The sequence below is a fragment of the Astatotilapia calliptera genome, chromosome 16 (genome assembly GCF_964374335.1).
Source record: "Astatotilapia calliptera chromosome 16, fAstCal68.1, whole genome shotgun sequence".
NCBI classification, from domain to species: Eukaryota; Metazoa; Chordata; class Actinopteri; order Cichliformes; family Cichlidae; genus Astatotilapia; species Astatotilapia calliptera.
The window spans coordinates 30,462,070-30,483,263 of NC_137437.1; the positions used below are offsets into that span (position 1 = coordinate 30,462,070).

The window sequence follows — 21,194 nt, forward strand, 5'->3', positions numbered from 1 at the left end:
AAGTTGGCAGATACAAAGATATTTGGCACAGTACTGATTAGTAACCACTGAGGGTTAAAAATATTTCAATCCAATAAATCAATGTCTTGATGACTGCTGGAGTGAGGGACATGATTGGCAGGTGTTTGGGGAATGAACTGTAGCCATGTTCCATCTGCTAGGTTTCACCTGAGCTAATTTTAATTACTGAACTCAAGCATTTTAGTGAAATTACTAGGCTAATAATATGGCTCACTGTGCACTTAACGTACCATCCAAGGAGTTGGTGCTTCGTTTCTGTGGACCAGGCTTGTTAACCTTAGGTGACCATTTTATCTGTCATGAGACAGCCTACGCTACTGATGTGTTGGGTGAGTGTAGCTCAGGATGTAGAGCAGGTCAGCTACTGATTGGAAGGTTCGTGATTCAATCTCTGTCTGCTCCAGTCTGCATACTAATATCCTTGGGCAAGATCCTAATCCCAAGGTGCTTTCTGATGCATTTATCTGAGTATGAACCTTTGATAGAAAGATTATAGGGGAAAAGTGCAAGGTGAGTGAGGCAAGTTGTATAAAGTGCTTTGAGTGCTCAGATAGAGTAGAAAAGCACTGTATAAGAATCATTTCATTTAACATAACTTAGCCTCCCATTCCGTCATTCAAATATGGTCATTTCTAGCTTAAAAGAACTATAATCTCAATAATGATAATATGAATCTTTTTTTAAGATGAACATTTAGTTTAACTTTCTGTTACTAATGTTACATTCTGTTGCATAATGGGAAACGAGGATGATTGTGGTAAGATACAGAATGATGATGAAAGAACTGATAATATTTAAAGACCCCATGAGTGATGACATCTGGAGATTTTGCTGTGGCTGAAGAGAAATCACATCTGCAGACTTTTTATATTCACACGCTGTTTGCATTTCTCCTCTCCTTTGTATGCTTATGAAAGATTATCTGATCACTTTGGAATCTTTAAAGCTTGCAAATACAATGTGTTGCTTTAAAAGTTAAAAAGAGAAATGATCTATGAAATGATTTACGGATGCATTACATTCACAGAATCACAAAGGAGTAGAATAAAATTTCAGTGGCTGCCCTGAGAATAAATCAGAGATCATAACTGTCAGAGACAATTAATTGTAAATATTTTGATTTTTATTGTTTCTGGGAAGTAGTCGGGATTTTAAGAATATAGTGCTGTATAAAAATAGGATAGTTATTAATCACTGACATTTTCACCATACTTGTGAAGATAGGATGAATTATTAGAATCTGTCAGTTATAAGGATTAAGGATGCAACAGGGCTTCCATAAAATTTGGTTCTGAGCTTATTGTTACTGGATTGGAGATGCTGCAAGCTGAGCTGAAGATGAGCTCTTGTTACTGTTCAAAATCACAGCTCTATCATGAAAATACAGGAGAATCTGATAGATTATAACAACTCAACTGTAGAAAAAATATTTCATAGGAAGACCTACTCAGCAGCTATCTGAAAAAGATGGAGGGTTAAAATCTAGTCTTGTAGAGCAATCTCTGGAGGGTAAGGGGTTAACAAAGGAAAAAATATATATGTGTAAAACAATAAACTTGCTTTGAAAATATTTGCAGCCAACAGGATAAAACAAGTTGAGTCTAAGAATCTATATTTCTTATTGATGCTCATCAGAAAAAACAAATGAACTGTCTTCCATCAGCTATCTGCATGCAGAGGTCTGAGGAGTCTTCCAGGAATGGTGACGTTTTTTGTTTTTCCCAGACAATTGATTTGTCACCTCTCTACAGTGATAGGCAGTGATTTCATACCTCTTGATCTCTAATCTTGAATACTACCTGCTCTGGAGCAGGTTTTGTTCACCATGTTGATACATCCTGTTGTGAAGAGAAACACATTTATAGTACAAAAAAACCCAGGGTTAGGCCCGAAGTCAATAAGCCCAAATCCAATTCATAGTACAGCCCTAATGATACTAGGTTTCTGTGTTTACTTTATGTCTATATTAATGAGTTTTAGATTTAGTGCTTTCTTGGGGTTTTTTTTTTTTTTTTGGGGGGGGGGGGGGGGGGTTGCATCTACTTAGTTGTAACAGTTTTAGTGCTATAGTAGTAACTGTTATGATCTTTCTGGTGTTTCTGCTTCCCTTATTCTGTGTTTATTCCTTGGTCCTTTTCTGTTTCCTTGTTTCTTATGTCTTTTGGTTATTTCCTCTTTTACTGTGAAAGTTTATTTTCCTTTGCAGTGCTTCCTGTCCTTCTCCCCCTGATTGTCTCGTTCCAGGAACTGTCTAATCCCCAGTTAGCCCTCCTCTAGTGTGTATGCTTAGTTCTATCTTCCTCAGTCTCTTTGTTCTCTCATCTGTTATGTTACCAGTTGTGCTGCCTGAGTTTTCTCTGAATGTTTTACTGAATGTTTTACATTTCTCTTGTGTTTCTAGTTCTTCACCATTTGATTCCTCTTTGCACAACCATCTGGGATTCATTCTGACCCCAATAAAGATTTGTAGTTTATGATAATCTGACATCATATATTACCAAAAATATGGGGGGTCGGGGGTCAGGGGAAGCCCTACTCAGCAGCTATCTGAAAATGGTGGAGGGTTTGGATCTAGTCTTGTTAAAGAGATTGCCTGGGGTCTAAAGGATTGACAAAGAATTAAGCTTGCCACAAAAAAATCAACCTAAAATTTTAGACAAATACTTGGAAAAATAACTAAGTTAACTAAGTCTACAATCCTAATGGCCACTAATTCAACTGAAAGTAAGTTCAGCACTAAAATGCTAGGTGCTTGTTGTTCTGCTTTTCTCTAGTTAATGCAATCAGATTGCCAACTAAAACTCTAAACCTCAGTACTTAAATGAGCTGTGGCCCCCTGATAGCACTGTCATCTCACTGGAGGGCCACTTTAGTGCTCAAGTTGTACAAAAATCTCCGAAAATATAGTGTTTTGTTTGTTTGTTGTTTTTTAAATATATTGTATTGCAAGACAAAACTGCAAACGTGAATGCAATTTTTTTCCCTCACTCTTAACTGAAGCCTTTCATTGAACTATCAAATAAACACATTGTTACTCTCTCTCTCTGACCAGACACGTGGCAGGACTTCTGCTATAATTTTGTTCATATTTAACAAAATAAAAATGCAGTCATAAGTGTACACAGTAGTTTTTGACTGGCAGTGAAAACTGTTTCCTTTACTCCAACTCTCTCACTGAACTAACACAGCCAGTCCCTCAACATGTATTCTCTGCTCATATTGTCTTCATATTATATAATGTTTTGTTTTACTTACGTTAACATTGCACTCAACAGCAAACAAGTCCTCCTTAACAAAAAATGTAATTTCAAGGGCCAAATTGCATTATATTTCTTCATGTCAATATACAAGTAAGTACGGTTGAAGTGGGCCGCAAATTTGATACCCCTGCTCTAAATCATGCTACTCCAATGAAGTAAACTATCACTTTGCAAATGAACTTCCATTAAACACATCTCTGTGTGACATGAATGTCTAGCATTTTACTGCTGTGCAACATTTAATTCAAAACAAGAAATAAAATGAATCAGTTGCTCATGTTTATTAGAAAGTCTAATTCATTTTTATTTCACCCTTTCCCACATGGAACATAACTTTCTGCAAATCCAAAATGAAATGAAAAATAAAAACAGCTTGAAAAGTACATTCTGTTTCTCAATAGCTGGAAATCTTGTGTTTGAGGCAACGGATCCAGAAGTGCACTAAACATTACATTAATGTTGGCATCCCAGCAGTTGGTCGCTGTCTTTACATACACACACGCTGCCACACTAGACTTGTGTAAACATTGCTGTGGATTTGGTGACAGTGAAATAGTGAAATAATCCACAGGGATGAAGTGAGTTTAAAAAAAAAACAAAACAATGCTGCTATGTGAATCTGGAATGTAAAAAGAAGACTTAACCACAATATAAAAAAAGATTACTGCTTTAAAATCCTTCATGTACTGAGTCATTGCTAAACACTGTCCAAGATATTCATACATGTTTCTTGTTTAATCATAAAACTGAATTTTAAAAAAATATGAAAACTGTGATCGTTCAAGAGAACGTGATTTTACAAAACCAAATCCACTAAATAACTTCTGTAAAACAAACATATCATGTAGCACCAGTAGGTTAAAACAAATCATGCAGCAAATTGTGTTGCTTCCTTCTTGTTGTGAAAAAGACTACTTCACGAGTTGGGGGATAAAGTCCATGTTTGTGGAATCCAGTGCAGCCACCATTACTTTATGCCCATTTTGGATGGTTCCCCTCAGAATCTGCTAAATGGAGGTAAGAGCTGGCCATGTCTGTGACTTTCGTCCTATGTTTTTATTGTAGCAATGACTCTTTGGTTCACTGGTTCTGGGGATGAAGGAAGAAGAAAACATGATTAAGTCCTTTGTATTTGACAAAATTCCACGTGTATTTCTATTAAATCTCTATTTAATCACTTGATTCTCAAGAGACTGTCTAGAGAAGTGTATGTGTTATGCTAGCAGCAACTAAACATCAATTTATTAACTCTATTTCTATGTAGATGCTTTACATTCAACCAAATATGGGCTAGCTAATTTGGTCATTATTAAAAGCATATTTAGATAAGGAAGGCAGGGGAGTTTGTGCTTAAGCCAGTTAAGAAAGGCTTGAAGATACAATTTTCTGCAACATGATAACAACCATTTTTCAGTGATAAGTGTAATCAACTTGTACTCCTTCAGAATGATGGCTTATGACTTTTAAACCTATTTTATGGGATTGTGTTGGGCGTCTCCTTGCCCATGCAAGCAGTGAAATGGTTCATAATATTGTTTTCTGAGCAGCGGCTCTTTTTGGTAAAAGAGTGAAACATAGCTCAATATCATTATAAGCTATAAAACTTTATTTTGTTATAATCAGCCTGTTTTGTGCTGCATTTTAACTCCTTACTCCAAAGTTTTTTCCTGATCTGGGGTCAATTCCTTCCAAAAAGTCACAAAATTCATTTTTAGATACAGGAGAGAAAAATAAGGGCATATTTTCATTTCTGCTAGATTTGTCTTAAACATATCTGTGACAAATAGTTAAACAATAAGCCATCTGAAAGATTTATACATCTAAGATGATTCATCACATGATTTGATTTACTTGTGCTTAATGTCTTGTTACATTTACTGTGACATTTAGCGCAGAACAGCAAGCTGATTTCAACTTTTCCATTCATTAAATATGACCAGTCCCTACTGAGAGAAGAGTACTACTAACAAGAGGAGTACCTGGTTTTCCACAAGCCTTCACACACTGCTCGTAAGTGTCGAAGCGATTCTGGTTTCCACCACAGCCACCGTACCAGAAGCGCATGCAGCTCTTGTTGGCAGCATCGTAGTGCCACTTGAGAACAAATTTGGCACAAGTACCTTCTTCTTGTGGAAGCTGGCAAATGTCCACAGCTGTAAAAGCAGCTGGGAAGAAAATGAGAAAGAATAGTATTCAGTAAAAGGATGAAAACATGTGCAGCTAAAGGTTATGCGATATGTGCTAAATTACACTTTAAATATGAGATTTGGTGACTGATGGGATCAGCAGTTTTCCATATGAGATGAGATATGTGGACATATAGGTAGATAAAGGTTTATAGTACATTTCCTAGCTGTGAGTATGTGATGGCAGTTTACTCCAAAGCTGATAAGTTACTGATGACTTAACCTTGTTATCTAATAAGCCTTCTGCTAAAAAAAAAGTAATGAATCCTTGAATATAGCTTTCTTTCCATTAATTTTCTCCATGTGACTTGGCTCACGCCATTGAGAAAAAAATATAACCTTGGCTTGGCTTTTTATTTGCACCATCAGCCATGTTTAGAGAATGTGAAGGGCAGTAGAGGATCCAGATGCCCCTGAAGACATAGTATTAATTGTACTGCAAAGTCAGCACAGCGTACAGCAGTGTGGAAAATATACGTAACACTAATATTACTTCCAAAGCCAGTGGCTGTTATGTATATGTTTAATGATGGTCTAAAAAGGTTTGATATGGATTTGCTTGCTTAAAACTAGACCAAAGGGAAAGTTTATTTTCTTCTGGTTAATATTTGCATACCATGCACATGCATTTACATCAATTTCAGCTAATCAATAAAGTGGGTTGGCAAGGAAAGCATGTGTAACATAATATTTTTGGAAAGAAGTAATCATGATATTCAGGTCTTAATATTGCCAGTGAGTGTATATTGGAGCTTACCAGGATCTGGGAGGACCTCCACCTGTTCAACTTGCTTCACCATTGGCTGAAGCTCTCCCACTGTGAAAATACAAAAATATTACCGTGGTTTAACCTTAAAGGGGCAGATGTTGTTATAAAATACATAAATAAATACCACAACATTTTTCATTGGCTGTTTCATAAGCTCCCACCCCTACTACCTGGTTTGGATGCTATTAGACTGTCTCAAAGTGAGCTGACTCCTGAAAAACTAGCTTTAGACTAGAAATAATTATTTCTGGTGTCTATGACTAGTGCCTCATTTTTAACAAGGTTTTGATTTTAAAATAATCTCTAGCAGCTTGAACTATATTAAAGGGTGCATTTTTAGGAATGACAGATGGTTGCAACTAGGCTAGGTTGGGATCTGCTAGACTTCAAACAATGGCCTATTCATGAAGTAGCTGTATGATAAGCCTTTCTATGAACTTTTGCGAGATTTCGCAAAAGTTCATCTTCATTTTTTTTTCTCCCATGTCCCTTGAGGGGCTCCGTAATATATGTCAAAAATGACAATTTAAATAGTAAGTTTTGCATATCCAGTTGAGGCCCATGTTGCATACGTTGCATTAACCAGGTGATGGCACACTCCCACTGAAATCCTGACAACATCACTTACCCAGAGGTGGGTAGTAACGAGTTACATTTACTCCGTTATATTTACTTGAGTAAGTTTTTGAAAAAAATGTACTTTTAAGTACAGTGTGTGAATGTGTGTGTGAATGGGTGGATGACTGGATATGTAAAGCGCTTTGGGGTCCTTAGGGACTAGTAAAGCGCTAGATAAATACAGGCCATTTACCATTTAAAGTACCTTTTTTGCACGATACTTTTTACTTTTACTTGAGTACATTTGTGAAGAAGAAACGGTACTTTTACTCCGCTACATTTGCAAAATTCGACTCATTACTTTTTTAAAAATAATTAGTTTAACACATTAGATAACATGCCACCAGTGGAGTTTCCGGTAACCTTTTTACCAATGAGATGTGGCCATGCAGTCACATGACCAGTTTGAAACTGTGGCGGGCAGAGTGATCCAAGCGTTTCAAAGTAGCGGACACACGGAAAGAAGAAACATGAAAACGTGGCAGAGTCTATGCTAGAGCTGAAGATGATGAACAGCATTTTCCTCACATACAAAGGATGTTTCGCTTAAAAGCAGTACAAAAGAACAGGTATGTCTTCAGTGTCGGTGTCTTCAGTGAGAGCCAAAACAAACCAACTTTTCAGCATGAAACAACTCAACTCGTGTAACCTGAGGAAACGGTAAGTTCTCTCTAAATATCTTTTTAGCTGTGGTAAGCTGGATGTCAGTCTTATGTTACAGCAGCTGTGTCGAGCTCGAGCTGCGAGTCATATTTTCGGCGCTACGTTGTAGTGAGATAAGTTTGTGGGTGTTTTGTGCAGCTTCGGCTGTCCTGTTAGCTGCTCGCTGGTTAGCCTATAAGCTAACAGCTAGCCTGGTTAATGACGCTGGAGTTCCACGAACATGCAAACAGCTTGTCTCTACTGCTTAAACTGTTAAAACAGAAGGCAATACTGCAGCTGACAGGGTTTATTATGCGAAACAGCAGCTTGTTTAGTTTAAACAGTCTGCATTAAGCTGGTCAAACACTGCGATTTTTTTTAGTCACGTTATTCCGCTCCTGCTCAAACTGTACAATTAAATAGCAGAGGTTAGAAGTTCATAGGTCACGATGCAGGGCCTGATGCTCTGATGCGACCTGAGTGCTCAAACTGTGCATCCATAACATAAAGCTTATCATACAAAATCTGTCTCTCGCTCTCCCTCTTTGTGTCTTTCACTCACACAGACACACCACCACCATCAACTTTGCTAAATTACTAATGAAAAACATTGACCAGGCAGCTGCAATTGAGCAGCAATGTCCATCCAACTCTTTTCATGGTTGTTGTAGTCGTGATAATTTTGTGAGGCCACATTGAAAAGCCTCCGATACGTAAGCGTAGAGCTGCCACCCAGGCAAAAGAAAAATAGAGCTATATCATGTTATAACGAACAATATACTTTTCATGTTTGTACAATATACATAATTATCACGTTCGAAAGGTATATTGCACGAACATGAAAAGTATATTGTTAGAACAATAAACTTTTAACGTTATAACGTGATATAGCTCTATTTTTCTTTTGCCTGGGTGGCAGCTCTAGCTTACGTACTCGGATGAGCTTGCCTCATCCTACAAGTTGTGCCTCAATCTCTTGTGTCCAGATCACACGCTGCACTGACGTGCTGCTCCACCTTTTCACTTTCATTTCTGTGTTTGTGTGTGTGCAGTGTGAGAGGTTGCGTTGAGGGGCGACAGGATTTCAAACAGGTTTGATTATCATGGGACCATATGATTGATGATTGGGAGCTGGTCGTGAGGTGTTAACTGCTTTTCGTTACCCCATGTATACTACACGATGCACACACGATTAAGGCAAAACTCGGGCCGATCCCCAAAATGGTTGCGCGAGTGAAAAATCGTCTCAAAATGGGCCAAAAATCGCACAGTGTATGCCCAGCTTTTGGAGGCTAGCTCCAAACAAACATCTGCAGCTTGGCAGTGTATACAGCACTATAATGACCAGACCTACCGTAATTGTCGGGCTATAAGCCGCTACTTTTTGCACAAGCTTTGAACCCTGCTGCTTTTAGTCAGGTGCGGCTTTTCTGTTCCGCTGTTGTACGGCACTACGTTGCCTGGCGGAAGGGCATGTGATCAGACACACAGTATCGGGGTTCAAGAGTGGTATGTTGGTCACATGTCCATCCGCCAGGCAACATAGTGCTGTACAAGTAGCGTGAAAAACAAACTTCAAAGTAGCGCTATGCATTCAGCGGGAGTCGTGGATGACGAGCGGCGATAAACTTGCGAAAAGCAAGTTATGCTCAACTCCACCGGTGGAATCTGACAGCGTGGAAAAGTGTGCAAACATCCATGATCACCAACGGATTTCGAAGGGCTGGACTGCTGCATGATGGAGAGGAGGACACCGCCATGGCCCTTCAGAGGGTGTTCGACTCTGACACTGACCGGTACCGGTCCGTGACTCGTTTGGTACCGGGCCGCGAGAGTTGAGGCTCAGGTGTGAAATGTATGGTTTTCAGGGTTTTTATCGGTTTTCAGCGTTATTTTGTTACCGTTTTTATCGTTAACTCAGCTTTCCTGGGTCTTTTCACGTGTGTTATGAATAAATTTTATTTTTTTCGGTACCGGAACTAGTTTTATTTTGTTGTATTTATCCGCAACACCTTAAAGGCCGGTCCGTGAAAATATTGTCCGTGGCGCAAAAAAGGTTGGAGACCGCTGTTTAAAGTAATGCTACTCTTACTTGAGTACAATTTTTTGATACTCAACCCACCTCTGCACTTACCTGACCTCACGCAGTTTTTCAAGCAGAGGGCCTCACTGTCGAACCTATTTCCATTCCCTCCACAACCTCCATACCAGAATTGTACACAGAACCCGTTCTTTCTGTCAAAGAACCACTTAGCCTCATAGTCTTTGCAGGGCATTCCAGGGTCATAGTCAAGCGAGCATGGGCCTGCCAATTCATTAACTAGAACATGCAGAACAAAAAACAAACAAACAAACAGATAGCTGTGATATAGCAGTGATGGAGGACAAATAGAGAAAGAGGATGCATTTGTGTGAGGATTAGATGAACAAATACAGCATACAACAAACTGTAAGCTTTGAAAGTAGCAAGTAAACAAATGTATTAGAAGTTCAGATGTATTTGAAAGGGGTTTTAAATTAGTTTAAGTGCCTGCAGAGGAAAAGAAATGGCATTCAGCATGAGACTATATCCACTACATGGGAGTCTGGATAATTGCAATATATTAGAAGAGGTTTTGCTTATTTAAAAAATAAAAAAGTTGTGATTAGAATGAAAGAAGATTATTTTTAAGTTTTCATGGATGGATCTGACAAGTTAGTTGTAACTAAATTCATTAAATGTTAGTTACTTTTGTGTTTTCATGCCTTAGTTGTGCTCTAAATTCTATGCCTTTCACAAGGACCAACAGCTATAAGGTTTCTTTTCCTTTGGTATTTTCTGATGAAACAAACTCCTTCATAGTGCCACACATTTTACCCACAAGTGCATTGTTTGTCACGATACATAAGGGAAAAGATTAGATTAACAAACCGAGACACTAGGGCTTAAACTGCCGATTTTGTAAGGTTTTGTAAACAACTTGCGGTGTATCTTTGCACGTACTAGTGACTTGATAAATAAAATATTAGTGCAGTAGTCCCATTTGATATTGCTGCATTACAGAAGACCACGATCTTTGACTTGAACCTACAGGTTTTATTTACATAGCTAATATAATACCTTGGAAACCCAGCAAAACACAACTCTATGGGGGCTACTTCGAAGATATATTACTGGCCCATTTTGATTACAGGTCCAATATACTGGTATTCCGATATATGGCTGCTAATTATATAGGAAATGTTATAAAAGCAAAGAAGTTTCCAAGCAATATACAGACACAAGCATGCAAAGTTACTCACCAGTTTCTGGTTTGTCCAGGGGTGTGGTATTTGGAGTACTTGTGTTTTGGCTGGCAAGCTTATGCTCAGCTGCTTCTGTGAAATAATAAATAATGTATTTGTCAATACAACTTTAAAAATAGAAAGCATGCAATAAATTTATTTATTTAGCTAGGAAAGGGCAATTCTTAGGGTGTGTCTGCGGCTTGAGGTGGTCCCTAAAACCAAAGAAGCTAAAACAAGCTAGTTCATTTTATTTTGCCATTTTGGGGAACTATTTAATTTGAATCACAGGGTTGGGACAGCTGTGAAATCAAGACCAGTGTTACATGGTGTTAATACAAATGTTAATACCAATGTCCACACATATTACAGTTTCCTCCTCCTGTACTGCAGTACCTATGTGGGGTAATCTGTATTCAAAGTATGGTAATCTGGTAGAGGTTGTATTCTATTCCATTCGGGGTAATTTATTTCGAGTCAAATCACACCAGTTGCCTCAGGGCACTTTACATTGCAAGGTAAAAATCCTACAGTGGTTTAAAAAAACAAAACAAAAAAACCCAACATCAAACAACTCTTTATGAGCAAGTACCTTTCAGCAAAAGATTGTTCCAATAATGAATGTACATGGTATACATCAGAATGCAGACACTTTTGTTTTGTTTATGATCTAATCACCATTAAGTTATCAGGCCTGTGGTAATTAAAAAAAACAAACTCTAATATACTGAGAATTATACACCCCTAAAATTTATTAGGATACACAACCTGTAATGGATAGTTACATCTGTAACAGCTTGAAGCTAGCTCTTTTTAAGTGGTCTCCATAAGAGCTTTTGAAGACTTCCACATTTGTGCTTGTGTACTTCTGTACCCCAATGGCATGTTTACAGTTGAATATGCAACACATGCAAAATATGAATGAATAATTTCTGAAAAAGCTAAAGCTGTCTTTATAAACTCACTTGTAGTAATGACGCCTTTGAGAGTAGAGACAATTTGGCCCTCGGCCGTGTAAGCTGTGACTACAGCCTGATACATTTGAGCACTTTCCAAGTTGTCCACCGCAAGCTCTGTACCCGACACATTGGTCTTCAGCACCAGTGCATGGTCATGGAGCCTCACCACAACAACCTCAAAGTAAACAAAGAGCTTTGCATCTGGCCTGCTCCAACGCAATTTCAAGCTGCTGGAGGTGACATTAGAGACGTGCAGCTCCTCTGCATCTGTGTGTAAGAAAATAACAGAAAAAGAGTATGTTGTAGTTGTGGTGGATGATGTCAACAAATGTTATTTTGCTGCATGGCCAAGAAGCATAAATTTATAAGTAATCTTTACTTTGTGAAGCATGATAAAAGTAATATTCTAAAACAAGTGTAAAAATATTATTGAATTATGGGCAGGCAATTTTAGCAGTTAGCGACAGTGTGTATGACTTAAAGTGACCAAAGCTGTCAGTACTTCTAGCCGAAAATGCAAAAGTAGTAAAGAAAAATTTGTTCAACAACAGTCTTACCCTTGTGCTTTCTTTCATGAACTGCTTGGTGATTTTCATGATGCTTCTGGTGTTTCCTACAAATGTGGCAATGTTAAGGGAAAAAAAATTGTAAAGAAAACCACCAATGTTTCCAGCATTAATAATACAGCATTACAAAAATTACAAAACTTACTCCACTTCCTGTGATGGTGTGAAGGGGTTTTTTAGTGGCTGGTCATTCTGAAACCACTTGCAGTTTTTGGAGACTTCAGGGGACATGTGGAAAGCATTTTCAACTGAAAAGCAATGCAACATAGAACACAACTAGTTCAGGATTTGTTAGACTGATGTAACAAATAGAATCTATTCTAAAATATTAAAAAAAGAAAAGCAAAAGGTATTGAAAATGTATCATGCCCATCAAAATATATCTTGAACTTACTACTGATATACTTGGGCAGTAGCTGGCCAAAGGTCTGGATGTTTCTGTCATAAAAGTCTGAGCTACTCTTCAGCTGCTTGAAGAAGACATCTGAAGGCTCGCTGGCCATGTTTGACAAGACACTTGCATCCTTAGCACTCAATGTTTCACCTACACCAAAGATGACGAGGAAGTAGCCCCTGCACTTGACCTCAGTGGCAATGCGTATCAGCTGCTCCTGGTCTTGTTCCACACTTCCTGTCACAAACAGTATGAGTACCTTTTTGTCACGTTGTACAGGTGCCTTCTCAAACACTTGATCCACCGTCCTTTCAATTGCCTCTGCGAGTGCCCGGCCACCTTCCAGCTGGGGTGTTTTCTCTACCAGGAATTTGATAATATCTTGTGCTGAAGTGTGTTCAGTCAAGCCAATGTCAACATGAAGGGGGGACCCAGATTTGTTATTTAGGAACTCATAAGGTGCTTGCTGAATCACAGACACTCTGGCGTGGTTAGCAGATGATGTGGGATTTGAAGACACATGAAGATGCTCTACCATGTAAGATATATAGTGTTTAATCTCGGCAAAGACAGTTGGGTAGGTAGACTCAGAGCTGTCCATGACAAAAGCAATGTCAATGTCGACATCTGAGGTGAAAGATCTCCTATCTCGGCCAGCCGTTGGGGGAACATAGTCACAGATTTGGTCCGGAGAGCAGAAATCTTAAAAAAGAAGAAATAAAATTATGCATTTTTTTTCCTTTACATGGACTGAGACAATCTGTATTCAACAGTTTTTCATCTAGTCTCTTTTTATACAATGCTTGGAAAAAATGGCTCTATTCTTAGATAAAAGTACATCAAAATCTGACAAAATAAAAGTGAGAAGCTGTTTCATAAATACTAATCCACCCAAACAGGTCTTACCCAGGCAGACATGGCAGTTCATAACCTTCTGGATGACTGAATTGTACTGTGGACTATTAGCGTTGGGAAGGACAATGACCTGGGCCAGTGCTGTGTTGTTGGCCTGGTATACAAGGAGAGGAAAGTTATAAGTTGAATACAAACTGATGGCCTATAAGATTAACATTTGCTTTGGCTGTATGTTGTTATGTTACCTGCACCGCTCTGGAGAGTGCTCTGTCCTCCTGTCTGACCAGCAGCAAAGTGGCAATTCCAGCATTGTGAAGGCGGAGGGCTGCACGAGTAATTGCTTGTGGCCGACCAACTTGATCACCTACAAAGAAGATGGCTACCTTCCTTATGAGGAAGCCACTGCGTATCCTCTTGAAAGTGTTCTGGGCCACAAAGTTCATGGCTGTTTCCAAGTTGCGGGGCTTTCTTGTCTGTGGGATCTGAAGTCCTTCAATGCGTTCCTCCAGGGCACGTTTCTTCATGGCATCAGCAAACCGGACCTCAGTGGTGACTTCGTTGTTATACAGGGTCAAAGCAACACGAGCTCCTCTTGGACAGTTACTTTCAGCGATTGTAATTTTTCTGACTATGTTTAGGACTGTGTCACGCATGTTGTTGAAGACTGGACGGCCAAGGCCTTGTGAGATGTCGAGGGCAAAAGCCAGCTCAGTGGGGTAGAGTGGGCATTCCTGCTTACCTAATGATGTCAACATAAAGGATTTTTGTTCTCACTGTGGTTGTGGATACAGTACATAAACAAAAAGTCTAAGTCGAAGAAATTATTATTTCATTAGCAAATCATTTTGCACTTACCAAAGCAGCAAGCTGGTAAAGAAAATTGCACAGAATATGGTAAGATGTTTCATGAAGCACACAGTGCATAGGCATTAATAGTTCACAAAAATAAATTAAATCACATTGCTGAAAATTACTAAATTATACTTACGACAATTGTCTCTGATCTTTCTGACAAGGTCACATTGCTGAGGGAACAAAGAAACCACAGAAACATTTCTTTAAAAAAAGGCTGTGATGCGTAGAACTGAGTAAAGTTATGAGAATTATGCTCTGTTCAATGCAGTTCACACAAATATCTGATCAAATACCACAGCTCCTTGTCCTCTTTGTCCTTTGATACCCTGTTAGAGAGAAAACAGGGTATCAGCAACTAAATAAACATCCAGCCTAGGGGTGAGAGTTACAGCCAATATAATTTGATTCAGTTTTATTTATATAGCGCCATATCACAACAACAGTTGCCTCAAGGTGCTTTATATTGTAATGTAAAAGCCCTACAATAATACAAAGAAATCAGAGAAAACCCCAACAATCATATGACCCCCTATGAGCAAGAGCTTTGGCGACAGTGGGAAGAAAACTCCCTTGTAACAGTAAGAAACCTCAGAGAGAACCAGGCTCAGGAAGGGGGCAGTCATCTGCCGCAACCAGTTGGGGGGATAAGGTGAAGAGCTTACACTAATAGGTTATAAAATAATATAAAGAAATTGGCCATAACTGTGTATTTAAACATGAAACACCTGTATCTAGGCAAAGTTATAAATGAACTTGAAATAAACTTGTTGATGACATAATGTCATGCAAATTAAATTCACGCAAGTTGTAAAATAGATTTTTTGATGCTTACATATGGCCCAGGATATCCAACTTCTCCCTTTTGTCCCTGTGTACCAATATCCCCAGAGACTCCCTGGAAATAGTTAACAGTTAGGGGAAAGAAAGAAATTCACATTTAAAGCAGTTCAGATGTCCGTACTTTCAAACAGACCATCAGTCCCTGTACTTTGCTATCTTCAAACATAAAACAAATGTGCATGCAAGTCATTTGCTGCCAAGAATGCATGATATATATTTAAACCAAAACTTCAGAACCTGTCCTCTACTTCACAACAGCAAACACATCTGCTCAGCTGAGATCTGGAACAAAGCTGGGGCATCTGATGAAACTGTAACAGACGTGTATATTAACCTTATTCAAATGTGGACTTAAAACTTACCCTCTGTCCACGATTTCCTCTGGATCCAGGTCCACCCGAGGTGCCAGGGTCTCCAGCTGCTCCCTGAAATGATGGATAAAAAGAGGATAAATGGAAATGACGAGTATCTAATAATAAGTTTACTCATCTGAGGAAAACACAACAGTTTGTTTTAAAGGTTCACTGCTAGTGTTCTGCATTACCTTGGGACCTGGGAATCCTGGGAATCCTTCATCTCCCTGTAAAGAAGAATCACATATGCATTAAGTACTCTTTGTATAAAACTGCAAAAATAATTTTTATTTTGGATGCATCAGAGCCATCACCCTGTATACAGCTCTATTCAACATTACAGAAGGGGTTGTTATCTTTAATTAGGCATGTTCAGTTCACAAATCACTTGCCTTTCTTCCTTTAGGCCCTTGAACACCAAAACCATCTCTACCATCTTCACCCTGTAAAAGAAAAACATATTTTAATTCAAAATACTGGGGTAGCAGAGGGAAAACAATAGCAACGCTATCATCTTCCCTTCCCCCCCCCAATTAAACAATAATTTCTTGCTCAATATTCAGAAAATTTACATTCAGTAACATTGCAATAAAATAAGATGATTTGCTCTTACAGGCTCTCCAAAGGGGCCAGGTGGTCCAACATCACCTTTAGGTCCTGGTTCTCCTGGCTCTCCCTACAAAGATATGAAGATAATGAAATACCTTTAGATGTAAGGTAAATGTCAAAGTGATGAATAAAGTGTGACTATATATATTTAATATGATTGGTTTACTATAGATTTAACTAATAACATGTGCTTGTTTTGCAAGGAGATCCTTAATGTTTTCTTACAGTGCTTTCTGGTTCACTGAAATAGACTCCACATGTATGTCCAGTAATGTGATAGAGCTTGGCTTAAGCCAGTGTGTTTATGATTAAATCAAACTTGTTATGAAAGAACATGAGCCACTCCAAATTTAGTTCCATTCAGTACCTTGCGGCCAAGAGGTCCTCTTCTACCTTTTTCTCCACTAGGACCTGGGGTACCTCCAGGACCCTAGAATAGAAGAAATTAGAACATTAAAATTAGATTTTGAATGCAATCAACATAGAAAATTTGACCTATTGTATTCACTCACTCTAGGTCCAGGATTTCCATCTTCTCCTCTTGCTCCCGGTGCACTATTTGGTCCAGGCGGACCCTTGGAAAAAGACAAATCCGCCATCAGTGATGCACCACTTACTTACATATTAGAGCTGCAGTACCAGTTCATGAGACAGACAGACAGACAGACAGACAGACAGACAGACAGATATGCACCAAAATAGGGTGAGAAGATGACAAACTTACCCTTGGTCCATCAATACCAGACTCTCCCTGCACACCAGGCGATCCAGGGCCTCCAACATTTCCCTTTAATGATAATGCAGAAAGATGTTACTGTCATTACGAGGGCAGGTATTAAACTCTATTTTAACAATGAAAAAGGCACTTACAGCTGGTCCAAGTGAACCTCTTCTACCATTGGGTCCCTAATAAGGAATGAGTAAATTAAAAAAAAAAAACTTCATTAACATAATCTTTGGCAAGTAAGTGATCAGAAAAGACAGTGAAAGCGTTTACCCTTCTTCCAGGTTCACCAGGGCCTCCCCTCCTTCCATCCTGACCAGGCTCTCCCTGTCATACAGGACAAACATCCCAGTGAATTAAATTCATGCTGAGAGATATCCAAAAAAAAAATAAAACAACAAAACAAACGAACAATATACAAGAGATATTAAGCCTCAAAAATTAAATTGAGTACAGAGATGCAGAATTTATTTCAGCAGCACTATAATTAGCTCAGGGGGGTATTACCGCTGGTCCAGCATCACCAGGGTCTCCTTTGGGTCCTGCCTGGTTGTTATCTTGTCCAGTTGTTCCCTATTAAACAGAAATCACTCTTTCAGTCGCTGCTACATCCAAACACCAATAAATACAAATTTGTCTTAAAAAAACCAAACAAAATAACCATATTTAAACATTGCCTTAATCACAAGAACTGTATTCATTAGAAAGTAAGTATGTGCAGCTTCACATGAAGCATTAGTAACACTCTCTTCTTACACATTCCTTTCTCACATACTATGTATGCATGCAAAATAAAAGTGATGCACATAAAATCAGTCAAAAACTATGCCATAATAATCAGCTTCTTACAGGGTTTCCTCTGATTCCCTGTTGTCCTATGTCTCCTGTTTGTCCTTTGGCACCTTTGGGACCCTAAAAAAACAAAAGAATTTCTCAGCATTAACCATATTCAGTATTAAGAAAAAAAACAACCCAGATGCATCTAGTCACTCACTCTTCTGCCAGGGTTTCCTCTTTCTCCAGGGGGCCCAGCCACACCACTTTTGCCCTAAAACCAAATCAAACACAGCCTTTAAAGCTGATAATTTTATATGATTTTGTATGATTAATTGTTAATATATGGAACACATGGCATAAAAGACAAAATACATGACTCACCTCTTCTCCATTGATGCCATCAAGACCAAGTTCTCCAGCTTCACCCTGAAATAAGGGGGCAGTGGGTTAGCCTTTTTTTGTCAGAATGTAAGAAAGAAAGAAAGAAAGAAAGAAAGAAAGAAAGAAAGAAAGAAAGAAAGAAAGAAAGAAAGAAAGAAAGAAAGAAAGAAAGAAAGAAAGAAAGAAAGAAAGAAAGAAAGAAAGAAAGAAAGAAAGAAAGAAACGTACCTTTTCTCCTGAGTATCCACGAGACCCCTAAATAGAAATAAAGAGTGTTAGATTATTGTATTCACGAACAAAACAATATATAACAATTAAACCATACAACTTGAATGGCAGGGTTAATATTAAAGGGCTTACCTTGACACCTCTCTGGCCAGGACATCCTTGGAAACCCTGGGTTCCATTCACACCAGGAGGACCCCGTTCTCCCTGTATTAACAGAACATGACAACAAAATTCACTGACAAAATACCACAGAACAGAATCTTAAGAAAGGACACAGAGAGGTGATAAATGAAGAAGATAATAGAACAACAACCATAAACAAAACATTCAAACTTACAGGTCCACCTTCATCTCCAGGATGTCCTTGACTTCCTGACAATCCTGGACCACCCTAACAGACAAAAACAAAACATATATAAGCTTTGTAATTAAAAACAAAATCTCCAAGTATAACTGAGGGGTATTTTTTAGGATAAGATACCTTAGATCCAGGCTGTCCAACTCCTCCTCTGTCTCCTCTGTTGCCAGTACATTTGCATGGCACTCCACAGATCTCTCTTTCTGCAATGTTGTCCTGTGCAGTAAAAGAAAGCATTTTCAGTTTATGGGTGTCATAAATGAAAGGCATAGTTTTTATGTATTAATCATCAGTACCCACCAGTTCTTCCAGAAGCTCATAGTCCAAGTCCATGATATTCAGTCTTAAGGGTCTTGTGTACCTGAAGCCACGACCAAATTCTAATAGCGATGCCTCTTCCAAATTGGGTACCCCCTCCAACCCAACCAGAATGAAACTGTTCACTCCTGTTTTCCAAAACGCAACATATTTAAGTTCACTAATTACCTTTGCGATTTCAGGATAGATAATACCTGAGTGCACTTTATGTTTCATCATCTTTTTACCTGACAGCCGAAGCTCCTCAACTCGCCTTTTCATTTCAGCATATGGAGCATCAATACCATCAGTCAGATGAATAACAACCTTCAGGGGAAAATAACAAAAATACAAGTTTTATACTTTCTTAATTTTCAAGTTTCCAATAGTCTTTTCACTGTATAAACTCTAAAGTTTAAACTCTACAGTTTGGCAAAAAGGTTTTTTAGCCTTGATCTTATTCTTTAATATTAAAAAAATACAATTAATATACACTGGCAGTGACCAATTCAAGGACAAACCTAAACAACTGACCCCAACAATGAGGGGATCTGGCTGATTTCATGTGAAATTTTTACTTTAGCTCCAGGAAAGATTCAAGGTCATGGCATACTAAAGCTATTCTGATGGTATATGGTGTCCCAGGTAAAAACCAACAACCTAAAAAAAGCTTTTGGTTTGTTTGTGTTTTTTTGTTTTGTTTTGGGGTTTCTTTGTTTTTTTGCTTGTTTTGTTTTGGGTTTTTTTGAGTTTTGTCGGCAATGTCTATAGGTCAAACTAACTCAGCTCAATAATTACACTAAGTTGCTAAACCAATCAAGTCAGATTATTAATACATGAATGAAACGTTAACTAAGAAGTGCACCAGTTGAAGCAAATGCACAAGAGAAATTTTATGACTCTTGTGACAATACATGACATTTTCAACATCAACTTGAGATATACATTATTTTAGCAGATATTGAAATATTCCTAGAATAGCCCTGACACCGACACATGTAAACTGCTTGGGCCATTTCTACTTTAGTATATTTGAGTAACTAACCTTGACAGTGTCATCCTGTCTGACTTTGAATCTGTTGGTGTAAGCTGATATGGTCTTGCCATTGAGAACAAAGGGGCCACGACTCCGCAAAGCTCTGAAAGCCTCAAATAACTCATCTGGATTTGTTGTGAAGTCCAGCTGGACCGGCTCAGAAGCAGAATCCATGGCCAGCATGCCCACTTGTACAGATGGAATCTGCCCATCGGAGCAGCTAATGGATGCCATTTTGGAAATCCTCTGCAAAATAGCCTCCATCTTGCTCTGGAGGTTGGTCTGAGAACTGAAAATATTCTGGGCGGACACATCAAATCCGACCAACACTTCTATATTGGAGGCTGTAAAACATAATATTATTTTACCTTAGACACTTTTGGTCACCCCAAATCATGTGACAACCTTTAATCATTTAATTTAATGTATCATCGACAAGCAAGAAACACATAATATTACTTCTCTTACTTTTAGCAAGTTCTTTCGCACCGACACACAGCTTCCCTTTTACTTCATCATCCAGAGTTTCCAGGATTTGTTCATTGAGCTCTGAGAGTTCCTGAACGGTACTTGCTCGAGCCACCATGGAAGGTTCACTTGCCAGGTTTTCCAACTCATTCTGAATGTTGCCCACTCCCACTGCAAAGACTCTCACACCTTTATTCTTCAAGCCAAGCACTGCTGATTTACTGTCATCAGCTGAGTTTCCTCCAGTGACAGTTATAAGAATTTGAGGAGTGCCCTCATCAGCCCTACTGCCCCTTTGTTTAGAAAAGTAAACATCTTGAATAGTGCGAAGGGCTGCACCGGTGTTCAGTCTGCGTCCACCTTTGTACTCTATTTGACCAAGAGCATTTAGCATATCATCCCTGTTACTGTATGTGTTGAGGTAAAAGCCATCATTGACATCTTCAGCATAATGTGCCAAGCCAATCTGTAAGTTATCTCTCTCAGTGAAGAACAGATCAATTAAGTTGTTGATAAAAATCATGATTTCTTTGAAGTCCTCACGGCCCACATTAATGGAGCCATCCACCAAAAACACTATATCAGCCTTTTTAGATGGAGGCAGGCCTGGTGCTACAAGAAGGGAAATACAGATATGTTAAGATATGTTTATATTGAAAATATTTACCTTGGTTTTTAGTCCAAATCCACAACACGTCCTAATCATTCTAGGCCCTGTAAAATGAGTACATTTT

The 21,194-nt window shown here is 38.6% G+C and overlaps 1 protein-coding gene across 5 annotated transcripts in view; it reads right to left on the reverse strand.

Annotated features, from left to right (window-relative positions):
* Nucleotides 1-3,547: 3,547 nt before the first annotated feature.
* The window catches only part of LOC113008249 (collagen alpha-3(VI) chain), a 108,185-nt gene continuing 90,538 nt past the window's right edge, over nucleotides 3,548-21,194 (reverse strand). For 2 of the 5 annotated variants that reach the window (XM_080290468.1, XM_080290464.1), the window contains 36 exons: nucleotides 20,461-21,072; nucleotides 20,002-20,336; nucleotides 19,205-19,283; nucleotides 18,960-19,105; nucleotides 18,783-18,875; nucleotides 18,639-18,692; nucleotides 18,434-18,505; nucleotides 18,302-18,328; nucleotides 18,074-18,118; nucleotides 17,910-17,963; nucleotides 17,765-17,827; nucleotides 17,423-17,488; nucleotides 17,189-17,242; nucleotides 17,062-17,097; nucleotides 16,916-16,978; nucleotides 16,704-16,766; nucleotides 16,559-16,621; nucleotides 16,196-16,258; nucleotides 15,975-16,025; nucleotides 15,774-15,809; nucleotides 15,592-15,654; nucleotides 15,222-15,284; nucleotides 14,683-14,715; nucleotides 14,523-14,559; nucleotides 14,390-14,401; nucleotides 13,780-14,273; nucleotides 13,586-13,688; nucleotides 12,680-13,381; nucleotides 12,431-12,533; nucleotides 12,277-12,332; nucleotides 11,726-11,986; nucleotides 10,779-10,853; nucleotides 9,619-9,816; nucleotides 6,225-6,284; nucleotides 5,261-5,446; nucleotides 3,548-4,370 (listed from right to left, as the gene is read on the reverse strand). In XM_080290468.1, the coding sequence (XP_080146594.1) occupies nucleotides 4,330-4,370; nucleotides 5,261-5,446; nucleotides 6,225-6,284; nucleotides 9,619-9,816; nucleotides 10,779-10,853; nucleotides 11,726-11,986; nucleotides 12,277-12,332; nucleotides 12,431-12,533; nucleotides 12,680-13,381; nucleotides 13,586-13,688; nucleotides 13,780-14,273; nucleotides 14,390-14,401; nucleotides 14,523-14,559; nucleotides 14,683-14,715; nucleotides 15,222-15,284; nucleotides 15,592-15,654; nucleotides 15,774-15,809; nucleotides 15,975-16,025; nucleotides 16,196-16,258; nucleotides 16,559-16,621; nucleotides 16,704-16,766; nucleotides 16,916-16,978; nucleotides 17,062-17,097; nucleotides 17,189-17,242; nucleotides 17,423-17,488; nucleotides 17,765-17,827; nucleotides 17,910-17,963; nucleotides 18,074-18,118; nucleotides 18,302-18,328; nucleotides 18,434-18,505; nucleotides 18,639-18,692; nucleotides 18,783-18,875; nucleotides 18,960-19,105; nucleotides 19,205-19,283; nucleotides 20,002-20,336; nucleotides 20,461-21,072 (4,562 nt within the window). In that variant the 3' untranslated portion in view covers nucleotides 3,548-4,329. Of the gene's footprint in view, nucleotides 4,371-5,260; nucleotides 5,447-6,224; nucleotides 6,285-9,618; nucleotides 9,817-10,778; nucleotides 10,854-11,725; nucleotides 11,987-12,276; nucleotides 12,333-12,430; nucleotides 12,534-12,679; nucleotides 13,382-13,585; nucleotides 13,689-13,779; nucleotides 14,274-14,389; nucleotides 14,402-14,522; nucleotides 14,560-14,682; nucleotides 14,716-15,221; nucleotides 15,285-15,591; nucleotides 15,655-15,773; nucleotides 15,810-15,970; nucleotides 16,026-16,195; nucleotides 16,259-16,558; nucleotides 16,622-16,703; nucleotides 16,767-16,915; nucleotides 16,979-17,061; nucleotides 17,098-17,188; nucleotides 17,243-17,422; nucleotides 17,489-17,764; nucleotides 17,828-17,909; nucleotides 17,964-18,073; nucleotides 18,119-18,301; nucleotides 18,329-18,433; nucleotides 18,506-18,638; nucleotides 18,693-18,782; nucleotides 18,876-18,959; nucleotides 19,106-19,204; nucleotides 19,284-20,001; nucleotides 20,337-20,460; nucleotides 21,073-21,194 lie in introns of all 5 variants that reach the window. The other 3 variants (XM_080290466.1, XM_080290465.1, XM_080290467.1) reach the window with 3 other exon arrangements.